The sequence below is a fragment of the Trichosurus vulpecula genome, chromosome 1 (assembly GCF_011100635.1).
Source record: "Trichosurus vulpecula isolate mTriVul1 chromosome 1, mTriVul1.pri, whole genome shotgun sequence".
NCBI lineage: Eukaryota > Metazoa > Chordata > Mammalia > Diprotodontia > Phalangeridae > Trichosurus > Trichosurus vulpecula.
In genome coordinates, this window is record NC_050573.1 from 45,929,843 (window position 1) to 45,955,707 (window position 25,865).

The 25,865-nt window shown below is 42.9% G+C and overlaps 1 protein-coding gene across 1 annotated transcript in view; it reads left to right on the forward strand.

Annotated features, from left to right (window-relative positions):
* The window catches only part of ADGRD1 (adhesion G protein-coupled receptor D1), a 477,959-nt gene that overhangs the window by 306,082 nt on the left and 146,012 nt on the right, over window positions 1-25,865 (forward strand). Inside the window, exons 16-17 of the mRNA XM_036742325.1 lie at window positions 17,383-17,486; window positions 23,646-23,757. Coding sequence (XP_036598220.1) covers window positions 17,383-17,486; window positions 23,646-23,757 — 216 coding nt within the window. The remainder of the gene's footprint in view (window positions 1-17,382; window positions 17,487-23,645; window positions 23,758-25,865) is intronic.

Consider the following 25,865-nt stretch of genomic DNA (forward strand, 5'->3'; position numbering starts at 1 on the left):
TCCAACTCCCTCATTTTACACCTGAGGAGACTGAGGCTCAAAATGGTGAAGTGATTTTCCCAAGGTCACAAAAGCTAAGTGGCAGGGTCGGGCCTCGAACATCTAACACTCTTTCCTCTACAACCCAGTCTCTCTGGATTTAAACTGAGAAGACCTGGGTTCAGGTAGTGGCTACTTCCAGTATCACCTTGGGCAAGTCATAGGTGATAGGATTTAGTTACTTGTCTGCTCTTCTTTAACCTTACTCACCTATAAAGTGGAGATAATAATACTTATATATTGTTGTTGTTCAGTCATTTCAGTTGTGTCCAACTCTTTATGGCCCCATTTGGCTTTTTTCCTTGGCAGAGATACTGGAGTGGTTTGTCATTTTCTTCTCCAGCTCATTTTACAGATGAGGAAACTGAGGCAAACAGGGTGAAGTGACTTGCTCAGGGTCACACAGGTAGTAAGTGTCTGAAGCCAGATTCCAACTCAGGTCTTTCTGACTCCAGGCCTGGTGCTCTATCCACAGAGCCACCTAGCTGCCCTTCCTACCTTATTATCTAATGAGAAAATGAATGAATAAATGAATGAATGAAAAAGCACTTATCAAACATTTATTATTTATGAAACCTTGAGCTCAGGGCCGAGTTCATGAAATGAAAAGCAAGACAATCCCTGCTTTCAAGGAGCACACATTCTGTTAGTGGAAAACAACACAGGAGTTTTTAGCTGCAAATCAGACAGAGAGGCTGCCATGGTCCTTAGGGTATATTTGTAAAGTCAATCATAATGCATCTTGTTTAATGTTATTTCCACTGATAAAACCACATCCATGTGAAAGCAATTTGTCAACTATAAAATGCTATATACATGTCAGGTATTATTACTGTTTCTCCCTGGTGGTCAGAATGGAAGCACAGTCAGGTGTTTCAAGGTCATCAGCGTAGACATATGAGAATAATGTAGCCCCGTAGACTCAGGAAGCTAATTAGTAAGATAAGATTGGGGGCAGGGGAGTTCTTTCCCTCACTCTGGGGCCCAGACCATGACCCAGAATCAAAGAATATATGTAGAAAGGGATTTTAGATATTCTCTAGCTCAGTGCTGCCATTTTATGGTTGAGAAAACCTATAAAGCCTTAAAAAAGTCTAGAGACTTGGTGCCAAGGTTCAAATCAGTCAAATCTCTCATGTTGAAAACAGTAGTGGTCATAGGGCAACTCTCTCTTCCACTTTTGTTTGCTTAATTCCTCAAGATTCTGTGATGTTATTGACATGGGTACTCTCCATTGACCAATGCATTTTACATTCCCACTGTGACTTAGATGATTGCCATTGACTCCTTTCAGTTGTGTCGGACACTGACCCCATTTGGGTTTTCTTGGCAGATGCACTGAAGGGGTTTGTCATTTCCTTCTCTAGCTCATTTTACAGATGAGGAAACTGAGGCAAACAGAATTAAATGACTTGCCCAGGGTCACACAACTAGTAAGTATCTGAGTCCAGAGTTTTCCTGACTCCAGACCTTGTGCTCTATCCACTGAGTCACCTAGCTGCCCTAGAATTCATTACCCTGTGGCCAATCTGTTAATGAGCATCTCTGAACTTATCCAGATTGATCTCAGAGAGCATATATATATGTGTATATATATATATACATATACATGTATATATATACATATATATGTATATCATTACTGGACTGACACTCATAAACTTTCAATATCTTCTAGAACTTATGTTCTGCCTAGTATAGTCTCCAAGGATCCAGAATCACCTCCACATTATAATGATGAACTGGGAAAGGATCCCAATGTACTTTTCCTTATGTAATTAGACAGTCAACAAATATTTATTAAACACTTCCTATGTGCCAAGTACTATGCTAGGCACTAGATGAGGCACCTGTAGCAACCCTCTCTTGCTTGTAGGGCAATCTGTAATCAATCTCTATTTCTCTGTACTCACTGGATCCTCATCTATTTAAAGACTTCAAAGTTTATGAGCCCCCACCAGTGGGTTTAATTTTACTAGTCATCCAGAGGACACAATTTTTCAAAGTGAAGATATTTAATGAAGTAGAATAGTAAGACAAGTAGACAGAACATTCTCCTGAAATACTTGGGGAAAAATTCCATTGATATATATTAGGGGAAAGACTAAACACACCTAGGGAATACATATTTAGGTAGTACCTGTGACCAGGGCACATGTATTAAGGGATTCTAATAGAGAACACATATAGTCACAGCTCACACTAGAGAGCATTGATAACCAGGATGTTTGTGTGGAGGGCCAGCTCATGACTTCAGTATTGCAGAACCACTGATGTCTTCTCATGATGTCATTGTACTGTTCCTTCTGGGTCTGGTTCCCACTGGTCTTATGTAGCATGTGATCTATACTAGGTGTATAGCCAACGTGCAATGTTGGTTTCTCTTGTTTGTGGTTGGATGGTATTCTGCTGGTCTCACAGCTTCTAGGTTTCTTTTTGCTATAAGATTTTGGGTTTCATCTCGTTAGAGTGCCTAGGGTCCACCTTGGTTCATGTCTGCCATCGCACAGTGACTAGAAAACCTCTCTTTGATAAAAACAAGTTGACAATTCTTTAATTACAACTGAAGCGATGAGCCACCCACCTAACTGAAGACTAAAAGTCAGACTGAATGCCTTTAGGCTAAGATTACCTATTGAGTCCAAGACAGAATCACACATAGTCTATTGAACCAGGCAACTATTTGGCAAAGAGTTAGAGTGCCCTTATAACTCCTCCTAATACCTTGTGGGTATTCTGGGCCTTTAGATCCATTTTAGATAAGGTTGGGGTTTTACCAAATCAACCTCACACATACTGGTTTCTGGTCACACAGTTTTGGGTGAGCCACTAAGCTTTGGGTCTTCAATTTGAGTGATTACAAAGCTAAGTTAAGGCCATTGTCTTTCTGCAGGCCCACATTCCTGGTTTTATTATGTTTATATGGCCAGCAACATGCCTCTAGACTTTGTGCAAAGGCACATTCTTCATTTAATGTTGTTAAGCTAAAAAAAAAAAAAAAGATGGACTCCGGTCAAAATAGAGGGCTTTCCTTTGGGAATCATAGGATCATAGGATCATAAATTTAGAGCTGAAAGGGCATTTGGGCTAGAGGCAAGGGGGCACATTAGGGGGTGATCTGGCTCTTCTCTAATGCCTGGCCCTAGTCCTAAAAGAAAAGAGCAGGGAAGATGTGCTATTTGTCTTGATGGAACACAAGAAGGAAAAGGGAGTCTGTGTCTTTGCTTATCTTCTTGCAAAAATGAGTCTGCTAGGAAAGCTGCCTCAGAAATGCCCCATACCAGTATCATTCCTGATTTCTCTAACCTGCGTTCCTCACTTGTAGTTATTTTCAAAGAAAAACACCTCTCCGTGTGAAAGGTTTAATGAAAAAGGCCCCTACAGTGTTCTGACATCATTCCTGGGGCTCCCACTTCCACAAGTGCCTCTTAAGGTTCTAATTAATATCCCAGCAAAACCTTTTGCACACTTGGGGAAATGGTTCCTCCCACCTCCTCCTCCCACCCCCCACTTCCTGGAGAAGCTGCTGCAAGCAGCAACATCAGACTGGCCAGCTTCTCGCAGGGAAAATGATGCTCCGCTAGACTACAAGGCCCAAGGCGAAGGAGAGAGTTGGAAAAGCAGCTCTGTTTGGCACCCCTTTGAGTAATCCCAGCCCTAGCTAGATGGTGTGGGAGCCCTAATCCCCAATTTTCTGTTGCAGGACAGATTGCTGGGATTCAGGGAGACATCTTTCTGCAGCATAGTTGGAATATTTTGCTCAGTTACAGGGCCATTGGAACCCCTGATCGGGGTGCTGGTGGGGGGGCAGAGATGGTTTTTTCCCCCATCCCCTAGTTATCTAGCTCCATCTCTTTATCGCAGCATTCTTTGGAGAAGCCCTAGGGCTCCCCGGGGGGCTCCCCCAAAATCCAGGCCAGGGAGCTGCAATCAGCGTGTTAATTTGTAAAACCTCCTCCATTCCCTCAACAAACTATGTGGGCATATGGGGAGCTAATACATGGGATTATTATTAGGCTATATATACACATTGTCTAACTCAAAGAAGGCCTCTACAGGCTCAGGCAGAACAGCCTTCCTGGAGGCAATTAGAAACATTGGTCTCATTGGTGGGGGTCAGGATTTTCATGTGTCTGGACCATCCACTCCTGTCAAAGTTAATTATTCATTTCTCTTCTAATTAGAGTCAGATTGCCCTTTAAAGGTAAAGCTGCACAGGTCCATTGATTCTGGATTTTTAAGCAATAAATGTTTCTCATTAAGCTATTTGAATTTAAGCCTCCCTTCCAGGGTTTATTTCAGACAGCCACATGGTAGGGGAGGGGGAGAGGAAGGCAGGGTTGAGGGGGGTCCCAAGATTTTTTTATTTAGGGCAGGGGTGGGGGCTGTAGGGCTCTCGACACCATATTTATATCAGGACATCAGGGAAAGTTCACCTCTCTGATTGTAGGAGTCAGTAAGAAATTAGAATTGTCCACCCATCACAGTGAATAGCGGCAATATTACAGATGGGCAAGGCCAGGCTGTGGCTGGGTTTGTTCACTCCAGAGCCTGCAGAATGCATGTTAATATCCAGCTTCATTTTGCATATTAGGAGAAGGGGAAGAGGGGAGAGGAGAGTCTGGATCCTAAATGGAAAAGATGGTTGTTTGGGGATAAATGATAGAATTGACACCCCCCCCCAACAAATGCACACACACACACACACACACACACACACACACACACACACCCCTCCTGCTCAAAAATTGGAAATTCTTAAAGATTTTAACCCTGAAAAAAGGAACAGGGTAACTTGGCAGGTGTCAGGAAAGGTCAATTTCCAGGAAGACCCCAGTTTTCTTTCTCTTCTGCTTGAATCTAGGCAGAAGTTGGCCCAATCCCTCCTGCCCTCTTTTATATATGTTGAATTTTAGTAGATTTGAAAGAAGATCATTCTAGAAGTCAGTAGACAGGGTTTTAAGGGCTGCTAGGTGGCACAGTAGATAGAATGCTGGGCCTGGAGTCAGGAACACTCATCTTCCTGAGTTCAAATCAGACACTCACTAGCTATGTGACCCTGGGCAAGTCACTTAACTGCCTCAGTTTCCTTATCTATAAAATGAACTGGAGAAGAAAATGTCCAACCACTCCAGCGTCTTTGCCAAGAAAACCCCAAGTGGGGTCATGAAGAGTTGGATGTGACTGAACAGCAACAAGATAGGGTTAAATGACCAATAGGACATAGAGGCAATGTGGTATACTAGAACCAGAGAACCTGGGTACAAATTTCAGATTTTCCATTGGGTAAATATCTAGGTGACCTTGGGCATTTCCATTTAACATCTCTGGGCCTCAGTTTTGTTATCTATAAAATGAGGGGCTATAGATTGGATGACCACTGTGGTCCCTTCCAGACCTAGATACATTTTGTTTATTGTTGTTCAAACATTTTTTGTTGTGTCTGACTCTGTGACCCCAATTTTGGAGTCTTCTTGGCAAAGATAGTGGAGTGGGTTTGTCATTCCCTAGATGTAGGATTCTACCAATCTAAGTTTCCTTCGAGCTGCAAATCTATGCTCCTAGGTATTGTCAACACAGGCTAGCTGTACTGGGTCTGTAGGCCTCACAGGTGCCCAGATCAGTCACTGGCCTGGTATGGAAATCACCACTTCCATTAACACCTAGGTAGTACTTCACAGCATTTATCATATCTAGGCAAAGCAGACTTCTGAATTCTTTGCTGTGACCTCACTCTTCTTTTCCAGCTCAAGCAGAGACTGAATGATTATTGAAAATATTGTAGAAAGGAGTCTTGGTCCTGTATGGTTTGGACCAGATGGTCAGTGAGTTACTTGCAACTCTGAGATTCTGTAACATCCAAAGAACTTTCTTGCACATGCTAAACCTTTTGGATCACAATTTGCTAGTTATTGTGTATTCTGCAGACTGAAGAACATTATCTAGGAGAGACACCTAAGTTTGATTTGATATCATTTTGAGTCTCTGCCCTATGGACATTCAAAAAACATGTCTGCCCCCCTGGGAATGAATGTCCTAGTGAAGGATAGAGACAAACTTTACCACCAGAAACATTTATAAGGCCACTCCTGTGCATGAAATGCTGTGAAAAATGGGATTAAAAACATACTTGACCTTCTCCGGTTATTTTTTCTTAAGATTTACTCACAGTTAAAGGGAAGGAATATAGAAGGAATAAAGAAGAAAGAAACGAGGGGAGCGAAAGAGGAAAAAATAGGAAGGGAAGGAGAAAGGAAGGAAAGGAGGAAGGAAAGAAGATAAGGAAGGAGGAGAAGGAAGGAAAAGAAGAGAAAGAAGAAATAAGAGAGGGGAGAAGAGAAAGAAAGATAAAGGTAGGGAAGGAGAGAAGGAAGAATGAGAGGAGAGGAGAGAGAAGAGGGAGGAAGGAAAGGAGGGAGATAGGAAGAAAAAATAAAAAGGAGAGAGAAGGATGGTAAAATCCCATGGGAAAGAAGGAAAGAATAAGAAAGGGAAAGGAGGAAGAAGGAAGGAAGGAGAAAAGAAGGGAAGAAGAGGAAGAAGAATAAAGGAGAGTATGAAGGAGGAATGAAGTAAAAGGAAAAAGAGAAGAAAGGGGGAACACAAAAAAGGATGGATGGAAGAAAGAATATAATAAATCATTCAATCGCAAATTTATGGGACCTAAATCTGTAAAATGAGATAATTATCCTCTGCCATTACTTTTTGCACATTAGACATCAACACCTCTAGAGGCATCTCTAATTCCATATCTTCCAAATATTTCCAAAACTTCCTGATCTCCATTGAGAGCACCACCATCCTTCCATATTCTTACCCTGGGAGCCAGCCTCAGCTCTACTTTCTCTCTTATTCCCCAGTTACCCCTGACCCCACCCATATATAATCAGTTCTCCAGTCTTGTCAATTCTACCACCATTCCCTCTGTCCCTTCTTTCCACCCTCCAAGTCATCCTTTACATTGCTGCCAACAAGATCTTCTTGAAGTTCATGCCACTATATTAAATGAAGTTCATGTCACTATATTAATCAACAAACTCCCAATCATCTCTAGGATCAATTGCAAATTCCTCTGGCACATAAAGCTCTTCACATTTTGGCTTCATGTCACCTTTTCTGGCTGTTCACAAATCATTCCCCTTCCCACACATTACTGTGTAGCCAAACTGATACATGATATTCATTCCCTACCTCCATGCTTTTGTACTGGCTGTGCTTGGAATGCACTGTCTCTCACTTCTTAAAATCTCCATTCTTCTTTCAAAGCTCAGCTCTAGATGCACCTTGTACAGGAAGTATTTCCTGATCTGCTCCCCTTTCCAGATGTTAGTCCCCTCCCCCCACGACCTTGTTTTAATTCAGTATTTTCTTATACATGCACATGTCTCCTTTGATCAAATTTAAGCTTCTTGAGGTCAGAGAGTCTTCCATTTTTACCATTTTACATCTCATGCCTGGCACCTAATAGGCATTTTCCAAATGCTTGAGGATTGAGGGAGCTGTGGTTAATGAACTTTGACGTTCTTTCTAGCTCAAAATTTCTATTCCTCTAATCTCTAAGGTTTTTCTAGAACCCAGATCCTATGACTTTTCCCCACAGCGGGTAGACCACTGAACCTGGAGTCATGAGTCTTAGTTTCAAACTCCATTTCAAAAACTTACCATTTATTAGTGTGTGAGGATATTAATTGTGCCTCGTATTTCTGTAATACTTCAGGAGAGTTTTCAAAGCCCTTTCCATGTATAATTTTATTTGATCTTTATAACCACTGCTAGTTAGAGAGTATGGGTTGCCCCACTAGATTGTAAGCATTTTGAGGGCAAAGATGGTCTTTTGACTCTTTGTTTTCCCATTGCTTCTTAGCACAGTTCCTGGCACCTAAGAGGTTCTTAATAAATGTTTATTGAATGAATGAATGAATTGAATGAATCTTCATCATTGTAGAGGTTGGGGATAGCCATCCAGTCATTCCAGTGTGCCATAGAAGCTCCTTAAAGGCAGGAATTACTTTTCCTCTGGTCTTTGCAGTCCCTAGTGCCTAGTACAGTGGCTTAATAAATATATGCTTCAAGCCTGGGAGTCTAGATCTGGAGCTGGAAAGGGACCTTTGAGGCCCTAATCTCCTCACCCTATAGATGAGGCCCATATTGGTGAACTGACTTGCCCTGTGGTAAGTGGATGAGCCAGAATTCGCACCTTGGACTTTGGTCTTCAGTGCTAATGCTCTTTCTATGATAAGACACTGCTTCCAGCAATATGTATTTGTTGAATTTCTTGAAATTGAATGGAGGAACCAAGGTGAGGCATCGTCTGCGTTCATACATATCCTCCTTTCCAGCAAATACCTTCAGTAAGACTAGTACATTTGGAAAGAGTCTAATCCCTGGAGGCTTTTTATAGAAACAGGAATCAGCAAAAACTTTGTGGAAAGGGGTGAGGGTGAGGTGGGGTGGGGAGAATGGAGACTCCAAGGCCAAGTGGGCTTTGGGATGCAGTTTTTGGGTGAGAATCCTGGCTTTCTATTAGGTTCAGTGGAGAGCAGGAGAGTTCCATTTCATTCTTTAATATGAATTTTCATTTAATAAAATGTGAAAATTTATAAGCAGTCTGCACTCAGGGCAAAAGAAACAGGTCTGTTCCCTGCCAGAAAATGCTTCAGCCTTGCCAAGACTTTCTGAAGGCCATAAACAAATAACCAAATGATCCAGGCTTGGCTGCTGGGCTCCCCCTGAGCTTCATCCATGTCCAGGTTCAGGCTTCAGAGACTCAGAGGGGAGGAAAATGAAGTGGGAAGGGGTGTGTGTGTGTGTGTGTGTGTGTGTGTGTGTGTGTGTGTAGGGGTTGGGGGGGTACTCATTAATAATCCTGACAATCCTGTGAATTGGTAAGAGGGTGGGGATGATTTTTCCCATTCGCTGATGAGAAGATACTAAGGCATTGAATGACCTAATAAAGCACTCTTTGGATGCTGTTGCAGGCTGGATGCTCTGGGTCTGAAGATTCTGTCTGGTGATGCCAACACTGTCCATAGGGTAGACAGCAAGGAAACAGCCCTGAATTTGGAATAGATGTGTTGGGTTTGAGTCTATGCTCTGGTTCTTCCTTTCTGTTTGACCTTAGGCAAGTCTGCTGCCCTCCTGCATGAGTCTCAGTTCAGTCATCTGTAAAATGAAGGTGATGTAATCGATGATTTCTAAGGTCCAGTTTGAAATCAGGTGATTCACAGAATCACAGAATTTGAGATTTGGAAAGGACTTCAGTGGTCATTTAGTCCAGTTCATATCCAAAAGGAATCATCACTATTTCACATCCAACAAATAGTCATCCAAAGTAGGGCTCTCCCAGCAGACACCTTTTAGGCAGATGAACTGTGCCCCCTTAGACTCCTTACAAATGTAATTATTTCTCCAAGCACCTAGTTCACTGCCTGGCACATAGTAGGTGTTCCATAAATGTTAGCTATAATTATTACTGGTCTAGAGAGCTCCCACTTGAAATTTCATCTACCAATGCAGGCCAGTGCATTCTCTGAAGCTTATATAGTTTTAGAGAGCTACCTAGAGGCCTGAGAAGTCAAGTGACTTAGCTAGAGACTTCAAGGCCAGCTTTCTACTACAACACACTGCCCCTGGCACATAGTAGGTGCTTAAGAAATCCATGTTGATTGATCACACATATCCTCCATCCCTTTCCTCTCAGGTGGTTGGAGTCTAGGCTTCTTCACTGCCTTATTGGTGGGAAGAATGTCAACTCCATTTGGGGGGGAGGAACTGGCTTTCCTCTTTGTCTTTCATTCCTTTGTGGCTAGCATGGAGCCTTGCGTGGTTTTGGGGGGGATTATTTTGCTTTTCAGTCCAAGCCTGAGATTTAATGATATGGAAGCTCCTTCTATCAAAACAGATCCTAACCTCAGTCTGTTACTTCTCAAGTTGCCTGGGGGCACTGAGAGATTTTGACTTATTTATGGTCAGGTAGCCAAGTATGAATCAGAGACAGAATTTGAACCCTGGTCATCATGGCTCCAAGGCACTACACCCCAATGCCTCTTGCCTTGCATGTAGAAAGGCCTTAGCAAATGTTTGCTGAATTTTTGAATTGTCTCACTATATGTTTCACTGTCTGACTCAGGGAGGTAGGGACCATGATCACCATTTGCCAGGCCTAACTGGCCTCCCCGCCTGTGGTCCCTGTGACTTCTGTCCATCCTGCCTACGGTGCCCAGGGTTACCTCCCTGCTATGAGGCTTTATTGGTCCAATTTCCTTCCTTCCTACCCGTTTGTTCTATAGATTGTTTTTAAGCTCCTTGGGGTCAGGAGATCAGTGGCTGGGGTGGTTTCTTAGCTACCTAACACTGCTATATAGTGATCTCTTCACTGAAATGCTAACTCACTGATACTGTCTTAGCCCATAGACAGCAGAGTGGCCCAAGATATCAGGGGCAAGATGGTGTTAATTAAAGCAATGCGATACAGTAGAAAGACTACGGTGCTTGAATGCACAGAAAGCTGGACTCTGGTTCTGACTCCCACGATAATTGGTGGTGTAATCATGGACAAATCACATAACCTCTCCAAGACAGTAAAATGGGCCCTATCGTGCTTATCACATAGGGTTGTTGTAAGGAGCCAATAATAATAAATAGCTAGCATTTCTATAGTACCTCCTTTGAGCAGGCACTATGCTAAGTGCTTTACAAATTTTATTTCATCTAAACATTACAACAACCCTGGGAGGTTATTCCCATTTTATAGATTTGGAAACTGCAAGTTCACGCAGCTAATAAATATCTGAAGCTGGATTGGAGCTCAGCTTTGCCGGACTCCAGGCTGGTGCTCTATCTATTAAGCCACCCAGCTGCCTGAATGAGATAGATGTCCGTGTAAACCCGAATGTGGAAAGGTTCTGTGACCTTGTCAGAATGGGAAACTACATTCACTGATAGAGATCTCAGACCTATGACTTAATAGATAAGTCCTCCAGGGAGACCTGAGACACAGGGTGGTTAAATGAGATAGGTGATACTACGAGTACCATTGCACAGGTGAGGAAATGGGGCTTTCAGGAAATAGGTGGCTTGCCCAAGTTTACACAGCTAGTGAGTGTCAGATGCAGGATCTGAACTCAGATCTTGCTGTGTATATATAGTATATGCACAACAATGTGTAATACATTATAATGCACCATGTAATACTACAATATGATATAAAATCTATACATTATAACCAAATTATAATGTATTAAAATAGTAATACTATAATAGCTATATTATAATTATGTTATAATTATTATATTTACATATATAGTACATTATAATTATTATATTTACATATATAGTACATTATAATTATTATATTTACATATATACACTATATTTACATATATTATATTTACATATTATATTTACATATTATACGTTATAATTATTATATTTACATATATAGTACGTTATAATTATTATATTTACATATATATAACCAAATTATAATATATTAAAATAATAATACCATAATAGTTATAATTATGTTATAATTATTATATTTACATGTATATATATAGACATCTATATGTATTCATATATGTGTATATGAAGATATGGGCAGCTGGGTGGTGCAGCAGACGGAGCAATGGGCCTGGAGAAGGGAAGATTTGAGTTCAAATACGACCTTAGACACTTACTAGCTGTGTGACTCTCGGCAAGTCACTTACCACATATTTACCACAGTTCCTCATCTGTAAAATGGGGACATACTGCAGAATAAAACGGTAAACCACTCCAGCATCCATACCAAGAAAACCCCTTGGACAAGTCCATGGGGTCACAGAGCGGGACAGAACAATAATATGCATGTAAGTGTATATGTGTGTATACATATATATGTTTAATTTTAAATCTCAATATGAGATATAATCAGATATCACAAGGCAGTACATGCTAACTACCCAGAGGTCATTGTCAAGGAATTATTGATCGAGTGATTATAAAGGGGTCATTGGCAAGAGAGGAGGAGGAGGGGTCAGTGATAGATAGAACCTGAGGTACTCTTTGAAGAATGGACCAGAGAAGGTTGGATATGTAGTTTGCAGCTAGACTGTGGATGGCCTAGGATGCCATTCAGGAGCTCATGCTCATCCCTCAAACAGTGGGAGCTAGTGAATGTTTTTGGGGAGAGGAGTAACATGATCTAAGCAGAGCATTAGGAAGATTACTCAGGCAGCTGTGCAGAGGATGCGTTGGAGAATGGATAGACCAGAGTCAGGAAGACCAGTCTGGAGGCCATTATGATAGCTTAGGTTAGCAGAGCAGATGGTCTGATCCTCTGTAGAATATATATAGAGGAGGGTGAGGGGGCAGATATTATGGAGACAGAATCTCTTGACAATGACAGAGATCTGGGAGGACAGCTCTTCCTTCTTCCTAGCCATGGTCTGGAGGTTTTAATGGACATCAAGCTCAATATAAATCAGACATGTGACATGGTAGGAAAAAAAAAGCTATGTGAACCCTCATTGAGAGAGGCCTAGCTTCCAGGAACAAGTCAGTGATGGGCCTGATGGGTTCCGGACTGGCCAGGCCACATCTGGGTTTTTGTGTTTGGTTCTGGGCACCATACTTCAGGAAACACCGTGATACCCTGGAGAGCATCCAGAAGTAGGGAATGAGGCTGACAGAGGATTTGGAGCTCATCACAGGAGGGTAGGTTGAAGGACTTGGGCAGGGGTAGAAGACCTGGGCATTCCTAAGCGCCGTCTTGAGTCAGTCAGTCAATAAGAACCTACTTTGGCTTGGGCACTGTGCCATGCTCTGGGGCTGTAATCTGGAAGAGGGACTGGGTTTATTCTGCTTGGCCAAAGAGGTCAGAAGTAAGAAGGATGGGTGGAACTGGCAAAGAGGCAAGTTAAGGCTCTGTAACCAAAAAAGTTCCTAACAATGAGTGCTGTACAAAAATGGAAAGGGTTTCTTGGGAAAAAAAAAATAGTAGAGACAGTAACAACTGACATTTATGCCATTCATGTTGGGGCGGCTATGTGGTGCAGTGGAGAGACTGCTGTAATTGGGAGTAAGAAAAAACCTGAGTTCAAACCCCATCTCAGACACTTACAGACTGTGTGACCCTAGGCAAGTTACTGAACTTCTGCCTCAGTTTCTTCAACTGTAAAATGAGCATCATAATGGCACCTGCCTCACAGGGCTGTTGCAATAACATTTGTAAATTTGTATGGTACATATTAGGCACTTAATGTTTATTTCCTCCCTTCTGTCTGCGTCGGTTTCCATATTTGTAAAATGGGGGTCATAATAGTGCCTTCCTCCTGGAGTTGTTTTAAGGATAAAGTAAGATAATATTAGTAAAATGCTTGTAAAACCCTAAAACACTATATAAATCCTGGCTATTGTTATTATCATTATAGTAATTTGTGATTTGTAAAGTACTACACACATCTATTAGGGGAGCTGGGTGGCACAGTGGATAAAGTGGCAGGTCTGGAGTCAGAAGGGCCTGAGGTCAAATCTGGCTTCAGACACTTACGAGCTGTGTGACCCTGGGCAAGTCACTAGCTGCTGCTCGTCTCAGTTTCCTCATCTGTCAGATGATCTGGAGAAGGAAATGGCAAACCACTCCAGTATCTCTGCCAACAGAACTCCAAAAAGGGGTCACAAAGAGTAGAACTCAACTGAAAACTAAACAACAAATATTACAAAACACACAAATATTACATATAAAATTAACATTACCTTAATTAATTTTAATTAATACAACATACAATATTATGTAATGTATTTTATATAACATATGATGTATAGTTATATTAATATTATCTTATATATGTAAAATATATAATTTTAAGATAATTACTTTAGAGTTTGTAGGACACTAAGAAGCCATCTAGTCTAACGCTATTAAATGAACAAACATTTACCAAGCACCTACTATGTGCCAGTCACTATCATTTTGCATAGAAAGAACAGAACTCCAGAGAGGTTAAGTTACTTGCCTGTGATCACACAGAAAGTCAATGGTTAAGTTGTGATTGGAACCTAAGACCTTTAATTCCAAATCTAGTCCCGTTGGCCGTGCTTTATCAAGCTGCCTGCCTCACTTGAGGTTTTCAGGCAAGGGGCCGCGTGGACCCGCCCTTGTTGGGTGTGTAGGGGGGGGGGTCTCATTTCCAGTGTGGCCCCTTCCGACTCTGACTTCCGGCATCCCCATCTGAACTCTGGGCCAAAGATAAGCAAATCCTGGGCCCCTGGGCTATTCCAGATACTCCAAAACACTTAGCAGGAGAACCTTTCTGCCTGGTCAAGGGCATGTCGGCTCTGACGCTGAGCCAGCCAGGAAGGCGTCTGCTTTGTCTCAGTGTGGGGAAGCATCCTAGGGCCAAGACAAAGGCAGCCTGCATCCCATTTCAGAGCAGCCTCGCGTATCATAGCAACAGTTGGCCATCTCCCTCCTGCTGCATTTCTCAGCTAGGTGCAGCGCCTCCTCTGTGGCCGCTTTGCCTGGAGCCCCGGGGTTCTACGAAACTCACCAGCTCCACAGAAAATTTGCAGCCCGGCCCATGAAAATCAGGATGGTTTTAAAATGAGCAGGACGCTAGTGATAATCGGGGGGATGAGACTTGGGGGGGGGGGTTGTGGCACGTCCCTCCGCTCTACCCTGGCTGCTTCCAAGACCCCATGGCTATGCATGAAACTCAGGTTTCCCCTGGGGCCCCAGATGGGGTTTCACAGGCGCAGGGATCGCCCTGCATTACTCTGGTGACTTACTGGTTAACGCAGTGGAGAATCACACACGTTTGCAGGAGTAAAGACCTATTAGGTTATCCCATCCACAGACACTCCCCCTGCTGGGGCCCAATTGCTCCGAAGATAGACTTCAATAACACCGATTCCCCTGAAATGACGGGCACAGCTTGTGCTCTTGGGGGTTTTTCTGCCTTTCCTTGAACCACAGGGTTGGGGGGAGTGGAACTGAGGTACAGGGGACCCCTAGTTAGGAGTAGAGCCAGGATTAGAGCATGACTATTGTGCTCTGGGTTTCCCTTGGAGCTGCTCAGGTTTAAATCACAGTGTAGTTTGAGCTAAATTCGTTCACCCACTCATCCATCCATTCACCCACCCATCCATCCGTTCACCCACCCACCCATCCACCCACCCACCCATCCATCCATCCATCCATCCACTCAATATATACATATATATTATATAAGCATAACAGTAATAGCTAGCCTTCATGTGGAGCTTTAAGGCTTGCAAAATGCTTTCTATCATCTCGTTATATCCTCACAACACATGCTTTATTATTATCCTCATTTTACAGATGAAGAAACCGAGGTGGCAGAGGTGGAATGACTTGCCCAGTTAGAATGTGCCTGAGATCACATTTGAACTCAGGGCTTCCTGACTCCAGCCGTCTAGAGCTCTAGACACTATACCACCCAGTACCTGACACTGTGAACCCCTTGAGATCAGGGACCGTTCCCTCCCCTTCCCCCCCCTTTCTTTTTTGTCTCCAACACTTAGCACAGTGCCTGGTATCTGTGTTGTTGTTGGTCAGTTGTGTCCAACTCTTCATGACACACCACCAACTGCCCCCTCCACCATACTGTCCACGGGGTTTTCTTGGCAAAGACACTAGAGTGGTTTGCCATTTCCTTCTCAAGTTAGTTTTACAGATGAGGAAACTGAGGCAATCAATGTTAAGTGACTTGTCCAAGGTCACATAGTAAGTGTCTAGGGACAGATTTGAACTCACATCTTCCTGGCTCTACCCACTGAACCACCTAGCAGCATCCTCCTAGTACATGGTGATCGCTTGATAAATGCTTGTTGGTGGATGCACTAGCCCTGTGTTAGGCACTGGGGACCAAAAACAAACAAACAAAACAACCAGTTCCTGGCCTCAAGGAACTTCCATTCTATTTTGCTGCTGTCCAACACTGAGATTCTGGGATGCTAATTCTGTGGTATTATGCAATCAAGTTAGGGTAGATTTGAGTATTGAATGGTTATGCCCGGGTATATTTCTTGCTGTTCTTCACATCCAATGCTTCATCTTGACCATCTCTGGTGCTTTGCCCAAGCTATGTGTGCCCCGGGCCGCATGGGCACCCTCTCCTCACTCCCACCCCTGAGAATCCCATTTCCTTCACATCTCAGCTTAAGCTGATCCGTGCTACAGCTTTTATATACTTTGCATATAACTATATCCTCAGTATCTCTCTCGTAGGACAGAAGCTAAGAGGCTAGATGGCACAGTGCATAGCACTGTAGACTGGGAACCAGGAAGAACTGTCTCAGATACTAGCTGGGTGACTCTGGTCCAGTTATGGAGCCTCTATCTGCCTTCGTTTTCTCCTCCGTAAAGTGGGCCTAATAATAATGATATCTACCTCCAAGGATTGTTGGGGATAAAATCAGATGACACATGAAAAGTACTTTGCCTGCCTATAATAATTATAACTGTTGCTATTATTTTCCTTAAGGTATGATACCTAACAGTGGTTTAGTAAATAGTTGCTGATTGATGGATAAATTAATAGAAATGTTAATTATTAATTATTACAATTAATTATTAATCAGGCAGGAAGAAGGAATAAGTTATCCTAGGTGGCTCTGTGGTTGTTTTTCAGTCGTTTTGGGTGTGAGTCTTTACGACTCCATTTGATGTTTTATTGGCAGGTCTTCCTGAGTTCAAATCTGGCCTCAGACATTTACTAGCTGTGTGACCCTGGGCAAGTCACTTAACCCTGTTTGCCTCAGTTTCCTCATCTGTAAAATGAGCTGGAGAAGGAAAGGGCGAACCACTCCAGTATCTTTGCCAAGAAAACCCCAAATGAGGTCATGGAGACTCTGAAACAACTGAACAGCAACAAGCTAAGTCACAGGATTGTTGTAAAAACCAAATATGCTACGCTCTGTAAACCTTAAGATGTCCTGTAAATGCTAGCTATTCTTGTGATCCAAATGCACTCAGAGTGGGGATCTGTTTTCCCCTCCCTTCCTCACTTCCTTCCAGCCCCCAGCCCCAGCCCCAGAGGACGCGTCTAGAGTCCTGTCCTCTGTAAACTCTTCCTTTCCCTCCTCACGATGTTCTCCGTGTTGGCATTTCGGGAAGACATTTAATGCCAACATTTTCCTGGGATGAGCAAGGTCATTGAGTCTGTCTCAGGTCCAAGTCTCCCTGGGACAGGGGCAGGCAAATGTCTAGAAGTCTGGGCCTGTGGGTGGGGGGGGAGGCTTCCTCTCTAGTAAAGGGGCTGCCCCACGGGCCCTAACCTCCATCTCTCCATTTGGCCAGCTCACTAACTCATCCTCTCTTGGCTTCCTCTCTCTGCGCAGCTGACCAAAGGACACCAGGTGGCGCTCTCATCCATCAGTTATGTTGGCTGCTCCCTCTCCATCTTCTGCCTGACCATCACCCTGGTCACGTTCGCTATGCTGTCGTGAGTCATTTTCACTTTCTACCTACTGAGCACATCTTCCCCCGGAATCTGAGCAGCAGCATGCAGATGGCGGTGCCCGCCCACCAGATTTGGAGCATGGTGGTGGGGGGGGTTGGCATCATAAAAATGATGAGCACCTGGAACCCCCGTAATTACTTTCTCCATATGCACTTGCCACAGACCATTAGTTAGTCCCCAATTACTTTTAATTTCCAGAGATGGGCACCCTTAAATAAATACCAGGTGATTTACTGGTATCTTTGGCTGTACTCCCCTGTAGTGCCTCCCTCCCCCATTCCTAATTATTGGGAAAAGGTTAAGCATTGAAGTCAGAGCGACCAGGATTCAAGTTACCTTGGGCAAGTCACCTGATCTCCATGGGCCTCAATTTCCCTATTTATAATGTCTTAGAGTTGGACTAGGTGGCCTCTGAGGTCCAAATTTAAGATCCTATGATCCTAACTTGCGTGACTTTGGGCAACTCGTGTGCCTGGGCCTCGGTTTCCCCATTTGTAAGATGTTGGAGTTTGGCTAGCTAGTTTCTGAGGTCCCTTACTGCTCTAGATCTAAAATTCTACAGTCTCCACTTGCATGACCTTGGGCAAGTCACCTGCCTGGGCCACAGTTTCGACCTCTGTAAAACGAGGGGATTGAATTCATTGGTATCAGGGGTCCCTTCTAGTCCTAACTCTCTGGATGCTGAACTCCGGACCAACTCTGTGAGGAGGCAGGGTTGCTAAGGAGCAGTGCCATGAAAAGAATGTTGAATTTGGAATCGGATGACCTCAGTTCAGAGACTGACTCTATGACTTTTCATTCATTCAATAAACATTTGTTAAGTACCTACTATGTGCCAGGCACTGTGCTAAGCTCTGATTTAAGAGAAATTCCATCATACCGTGCGCTACAGTCAGAGTGAGGAAAATGGCCCCAGGGAGGCACTGTGGTATCATGGAAGAAAAAACTCCAGGGAGTTCAGACCCTGACTGGGACACATATTATTAGCTGTGTGACCTTGAGTGAGTCACTCCCTCACCTCCTCTACAAAGCCAGGAGGTGAGTTAGATGACCTCTAAGATCTTTTCCTGCTCTAAATCCATGAGCCATTGATCGGATGCCCAGGAGAGAAGGCTATGGACTAAGAAGGAAAAGGGCTATGTATAACTCAAGCCGTGCTGGAAAGGATTATGTGAATTATGTCAGGATGTAACTAAGCTCCTTGAATGCAGAGATTGTTTCCTTTCCTGTATTTGTATTCTTAGCTCCTAGCCTAGAGCCTAGAGCACATGATAGACACTCAGGAATATTCGCTGATTGGGATTCCCATGGCAAACATTTCATTCTCTTCTAAACTATGGCTCTCAGGGTCAGAAGACCTGGGTTCTAATCCCATCTCTGGTACTTACTTCCTGTGTCATTTGAGGCAAACCATTAATCTCCCTGGGTCCCAGCTTCCTCACCTGTCAAATGAGAGAGTTGGGCTAGATGTCCTTCTAGAGCTAGGATCCAGATATCCTTCTAGAGCTAGGATCCTATGATTTGCAGATTTGGTTTTTACTCCACTCCTCCCCCCACCCTCCCAACCCACTGTTTCCTTTCTGTAGACCTGTAGGTAGAACTAAAGCTCAATAGATCAGATCCCAGCATCCCTCTGCCAGAACGCAAGCAATCATAACATGGAGGCCATATCTAAGCACTGCAGCTAGCACAGAATCTTAGACCTGGAAGGGGCTGGCTCTGGAAACCATGTAGTCTATTCCATTCATCTCATTTTAGGGAGGAGGAACCAAAATCCATCACAAAAGTTCAGTGACTTGCCCTAGGTCCTACAGCTAGAACACGGCAAAGCTGGGATTTGAATCCCAGGATCTCCAAGGGCTGTGCACTTCCCACTGCCCCTCCCCAATCCCCTCTCCCCTTCTTTTCCCCTGCCCTTCCCCAGACCCACCTTCCTCAGTCTCTAATACTCTAAAGAATGCTAAGAAAGTAAAAATGAAGAGCCCTGGGTCACTACTCTAAAGAATGCAAAGACAGTAGAAATGCAGAGTCCTGGGTTACAACTCTGTCACTTAGATGTCTTATGACTTAGAAGTCTTATGACTTAGTTCCTCTCTGTGGGCCTCAGTTTCTCTAGAGGCAGAGAGATGGCTTAGTAAATAGAATGCTGGGCTTGGGCTCATATAGCCCTGCCTCAGACACTTACTAATTGAAACCCTGAGGTCACCTAATTTCTCTGGGACTCAGTTTCCTCATCTGTAAAAAGGGGATAATAATGACATCCACCTCCCAGAATTGTTGGGAGAACAAAATATAATTATATATATATATACGTATATCTATTTTTCTATTTATACATATACAAATACATATACATATATATCACATATACATATAACGTGTGTATGTGTGTTCATATGTGAAGTCATGGCATCACCTTTCTGATGTCATGATCCTCGTCAAGAATGAAAGACAAACAACAGCAATGTATATGTATACATACCCTGTGTGTGTATATATATGTATATATATGAGATATATATGATATATACATTACTCTATATATGTGTACATATATAATCACAAACCTTAAAACACTATATAAATACTAGTTATTGTTATGAGATTCAAACTATGTGATTTCAAAAATCTCGCCAGGGTCTGCCATTTTCTCCACTGTCTCCTTTGTCTGTCACCTCCTCCCTTCCCTCCTTCTGCCTGGGCTCTATTGTTACCTAGAAACCCAATCCAGGTCGAGTCTAAGGCTCCTGGATATCTGCCCTTCACCCTGCCCCTCCCCGGTCACCTTTGGGCCTCTAGTCAGGATGCTGGGGGACCTTGGCCCCATCCTAGACAGCCACCTTTTGTAAGTCCAGGACCTCTTCAGGTTAGTGATCATGTCACTTCCATCTTCCAGGACCATTTCCCCATGAATGGCCCAATGGAACAATCGGATCTGGGGCATCTTGCTGTTGGGTGGTGGCGATGAGCGGCATCTTGTAGATGCTGTCACTCACTGGGATATGAGTTCCTCACTCAGAGTCTCCAGAATAAATGGAGACTGCGGGAGGAAATTGAGAAGGAAGAATCAAGAATGAGAATGTGCAGAGAAAGTAGTTGTGCTGTCTGCCCGCCAAGAAGAGATGCAGCTTGCATGTTGTTACCTATCAGGGCTGCCTATCACAGGTGAAATTATGGTGCTTTTATTAACATCTGAATAGTGGCAAAGAAATGAGTTTCACATCTGTTCCTGAGCATTTAACATCTTCCTATTGTGCAGAGTTTATCTCTCTCTCTCCCCTCCATAACAAACTCGGTGACTTCTGGAGTATGGCGGCCCCTCCCACTCTTCTTGTTCCCTTGGAGACCCCTGTAGTTGGGGTGGAGGCTGTGAGGGACTCAGTGCTAAGCAGAGCCGAGTTGGTTTCATGGGAATCTGTCTGATGAAGAAGCTGGACAGTTTATCAGTCTCTCCAAGCCCTAGGCCTAACCCTGCCCTTCAGAGCACTTGGGGCATTTGGACTGAGTCAGATATCATCCTCTTACTCCCATGCACACACGTACACATACACATTGCTCTTCTGGCTGAAGGAGGACTGGATGGGGAAGGTGTGAGGTATTAGGAAAATTTCCTGGAGCAACCCCTGGGGAACAAGTTTTAGGGACAGAGGAGCATTAAGAGCTGAAAATAGAGGGTCAATACAGATGGGATGGGAGAGAAAGTCTGGAAAAAGCCTCATTTGCTATTTGGGGCAATGAGATGGTGCAGTGGATAGTATTCTGGGTCTAGAATCAGGAGGACCTGACTTCAAATATGGCCAAAGATACTTTCTAGTTGTGTGACCCTGGGCAAGATGCTTAACTGCTATTTGCCTCAGTTTCCTCATCTGTAAAGTGAAGATCATAATAATAGCACCTACCTCTCTGGGGTGTTTTGAGAATTAAATAAGATAATAATTGTAAAGCATTTAGCACATAGTAAGATTATATATATATGTATATATATATATATACATATGTGTATATGTATATATATATATATATATATATATATATATATATATATAGAGAGAGAGAGAGAGAGAGAGAGAGAGAGAGAGAGAGAGAGAGTTAGATTATTACTCGCAATGGTAAACTCTCTAGTTAGCAGGTAGTGACAGAAAGAACACTAGAGTTAGAGACCAAGTTCAAATCCAGAATCTGTCATTTACTATGTCAGTCTATTAGTTAACAAGCATTTATTGTTAGGTGTTTACTGTGTGCCAAGCATTGTGTTAAGCACTGGGTGTACAAAGAAAGGCAAAGACACAGTCCCCGCCCTCAAGAGGCTCACATTCTAATGGAGCAGTCAATATATAAACAACTAGGTTGTTCATATGTAAGTTTAGATACAGTGTAAATGGATGACAATCTCAGAGGGAAAGCCTTCTGTAGAGAGTGGGGTTTCATCTGGGCAGATGACTGTTCTCTACATCTTTGTTCCTCCTCTTTTAAATGATGGAGTTTCCAGATCTCAGAGTGTCAGAGCTGGACTCTCCAGTTTAACTCACACTTGATCAAGAATCCCTTCTTCAACGTTGCCCGCCAAGTAGCCACCCCCAACCTTTGCTGGGAAACCTGTGCTAAGCCCGCTACAATTATTATCTCATTTGATATTTGCAACAACCCTGGGATGTAAGTGATTACTATCCCCATCTTACAGATTGGGAACTGAGGCAAACAGAAGTTAAGTGACTTGCCCAGGGTCACACAGTTAGTAAGAGTTTGAGGCCAGATTTAAACTTAGATCCTCCTGACTCTAGGTCCAGTGCTCTATCCACTCAGCCACTTTCCATGAAGCCAAAATCCTTTCTCATTGTTGTCTTCCTCTGAATGCCTTCCCGTTGTATTGGATGATCTCTAAAGTCCTCTTATGGCTCTAAATCCTATGATCCAGATGCCAATAGAGAGCAGAATCACAGAATAAGAATGAGAAGGATTCCTAGAACAGAGAATATCAGATCTGGGAGAGCCCTTAGGACTAAGAGAGATCTTCCAGAAACCCTCTGGTTCAGACTCCTCATTTTACATGTGGAGACCCTCAGGCGCACAGAAGGTAAACGACTTGCCCAAGGTCATTCAGGTAGCAAGTAGTTGAGGCGGGATTTGCACTAAATCATCTGACTCCAAATCCAATGCTGTTTTCCCCACTCTAGGCTGCCCCTCATTAATTATACCAGGGATTTCCTAGATGTTGGGGTACATGGGGCTACTGTCCAGCACCAAGTAGCCCCAGGTTATATGGCATGGAATCAGGCAAGTTCCTTCCTTACCCTTCCTTCCTCCACTGATAGAACTTCATCATTTTAAAGGATTGACTCGCAGTTTGGTGATGTTTCATTTTCTGCATACAGATGAGGTTTATTCCTGGAGTAATGCATTATCCCCCTCCTCCCCTCTGCCCCTCAGTGCCTTCCTGTCTTTTCAAATTACTCAGGAGAGACTGGACAGGGATACTTACAGCTGATTTCTTTTTGCTTTTTTTCTTTCTCTTACTTATTCACCCTGGATTAACAGGGGAAAACAAAACAAAACAAAACAAAAGCAAACATTCTGGGGGCGCCTACTATTCCCACCATCAGAGGTCATGTCATCATGTTCTCCACGTCTTCCCCATGGAAAGGGCTGGGAGTAGATATCCCTGATGGTAGAGTCAAAGCAGCCTTACAGAGGCCAAAAGGACCCGCCCTTGGGTCTGGAACATATTATTCCTGTACAGAGCAGACTCTGGCCGGGGGTGAAGAGGGGTCTAGATTGGAACACCCATGTTATCTTTGAAATTGAAATGAGTGTCCCATTAGCTATGACTCCTTTATTTTCAGCTCTTAATGAAACCACTCAAAAAAAACCCCATTATCTTTGACAAGTTCATAGTAGCAGTAGAATACCTCAATGCTATAATAGATCTAAGAACTTGGGTTCAAATTCTACCTCTGATATTTATTACCTGTGTTAACTTAGGCAAGCCACTTCACTAGAACTCAGTTTCCCCATCTGTAAAATAAATGTTTTGAACATGGCTTCTGAAGTTCCTTCTCGCTTTAACTTTTAAGTCAGGAATGAACCAGGAGACTCGTGCTCTCATTCTGATTGTCATATTTGCTTCATTTTTATTCCCTCCAGCTCAGTCAGTACCATCCGAAACCAGCGCTACCATATCCATGCCAACTTGTCCTTTGCCATTCTGGTGGCCCAGATCTTACTTCTCATCAGTTTCCGATTTGAGCCAGGAACAGTAAGTAGCCCAAAAAATGACCTTTTTTTGTGTGTGGATTGATTGTATCAAAACCCTCCTGTGAGATCTATTCCTGGGAAAATTCTAGAATGGACCATTCAAGGAATGGAGGATAATGAATATCCAGAAAAAGAAGTGGTGATTACAAAGAGCTACATGGCTTCATCAAGAATATGTCATGCTAGACTAACCTTATTTCTTTTTTTGACAGGGTTATTAAACTAGGAGATGAGGAGAATGCTATAGATATGGTTTGCCTAGACTTTAGCTGTGTATTTGATAAAGTAGCTCATACTGTTCTTGAGAAAAGATGGAGAGATGTGGCCTAGAAAGCAATGCAATTAGATGAATTTGGAATTGGTTGAATGGTTCTACTTAGAGAGTCATCGTTAATAGTTTGATGTCACTTTGGCAAGGAAATATCTAAATGAGTGCCCTGGAGGTCTGTTTTTGGTTCTGTGCTGTTTAATATTTTTTACCAGTGACTTAGAGAAAGGCATAGAGAGGATATTTATGGAATTTGGGAGTGACACCGAGCTAGGAGGGCTAACCATCACATCAGGTGAAAGACTCAGGATCCCAAAAGATCTTGAAATGTTATTATACTGAATCTAATAAGATGGAATTGAATAGAGATAAATATAAACTCTTACCCTTGGGTTCAGAAAATCAACTTCTCCAGTGTAGCATTGGAGAGGCATAGCTAGGTATCATTTTATTTGAAAAAAAGGTCAGGGGGTTTAAGTGGAATATAAACCCAATATGACTAGGGAGTGTGATATTACAGTGAAAATATATATACGTATATAATATAAAATATATATCTATATGTATATAAATTTGAATTTCTTTAAGAGGAACATAGCTTTCAGGAAGAAGGAGGTGATAGTCTTATCGTATTCTGCCCCGATCAGATATCATCTGGATTGTTGTTCAGTTCTGGATGCCACAATTTAAGAAGGACATTGGTGAAGTGGAGAATGTTCAGAGGAGGGTAACCAAAATGGTGACATTCCTCAAGGTCATATTGTATGAGAATCACTTGAAGGAAGTGGAAATGTTTGGCCTGAAGAGCGTAAGACTCAGGGGAGGCATGATAGTTGATTACATTTGTTGTGCTTGGCCCCCGAGGGCAAGAACAGAACCAATGGGTGGAAGTTGCAAAGAGTCCAATTAGCCTTAAAGTTAGGAAATACTTGTTTACAGTTGTCCCCCCAAAATGCAATGGCCTACCTCCATTCCCGGTTAGCTGAGTCTTCCTCCTTGAGAGTCTTCTGGAGGGTGGATATGCTTTATGGAGATTCCTTTTCATGTATGGATTGGACCAAATTGCCTCCAAGGTCCCTTCCAACTCTCAAATTGTGTGATCCATAGAGGCATTGATTATTAACTGTGTTAGTGCAAAGGATAATGGTAATGGAGTCACAGCTGTAAGGTACCAGTTTGTAATTGTCACTTTACAAAGAGGGCAGACTAACTTCTTGTTATGTCTCATTGTATCTAGCTGTGGAATAGGGAGGAGAGGATCTTAAATGTTCCTTCCATCTCTAAATCCTGGAACCCTTCTTGGAAAAATCAATTAGATTATAGAACCTGTTGATACACAGAAGTTCTGCTTTGCATAACTAAACTATAACTATAACTAGGGTAGGGCCATAGAGCTTTGCTCCAGGTTGGGAAATTTATAAGGGACTGACACCTGAGTCCCACCGTATGTCTATTCCTTTGATCATTATCTAAAGTAGTATAAGCTTTGTACTAGGAGAACTTTCTCTCTCTTCAGAAGTTTAGAAACCCCATGATGACCCTATGTCTCCTGGTGGCCATATTCTAGGGGTATCTTTTCCTGATGCCAATTGTTCCAGATGCAAAAATTGTGAATTATACTCTGCCTTTCCTCTATATCTCCTTTCCACCCAATCCTGAACTCTTCCTTTGAGACTCTGGTTCTGATGGTTGAGCCTTCAGCTTCTCTAGCACAGAACCTCTGTTATTTCCCAGTCATTTCCAAACCATGCTGCAGAGTACATACAGGTACCTTTTGCCCTTCCCACCCCCTTCTGTCATCTTAGCTTACAGGTTGCTTTCCCACACCAGAATATAAACTC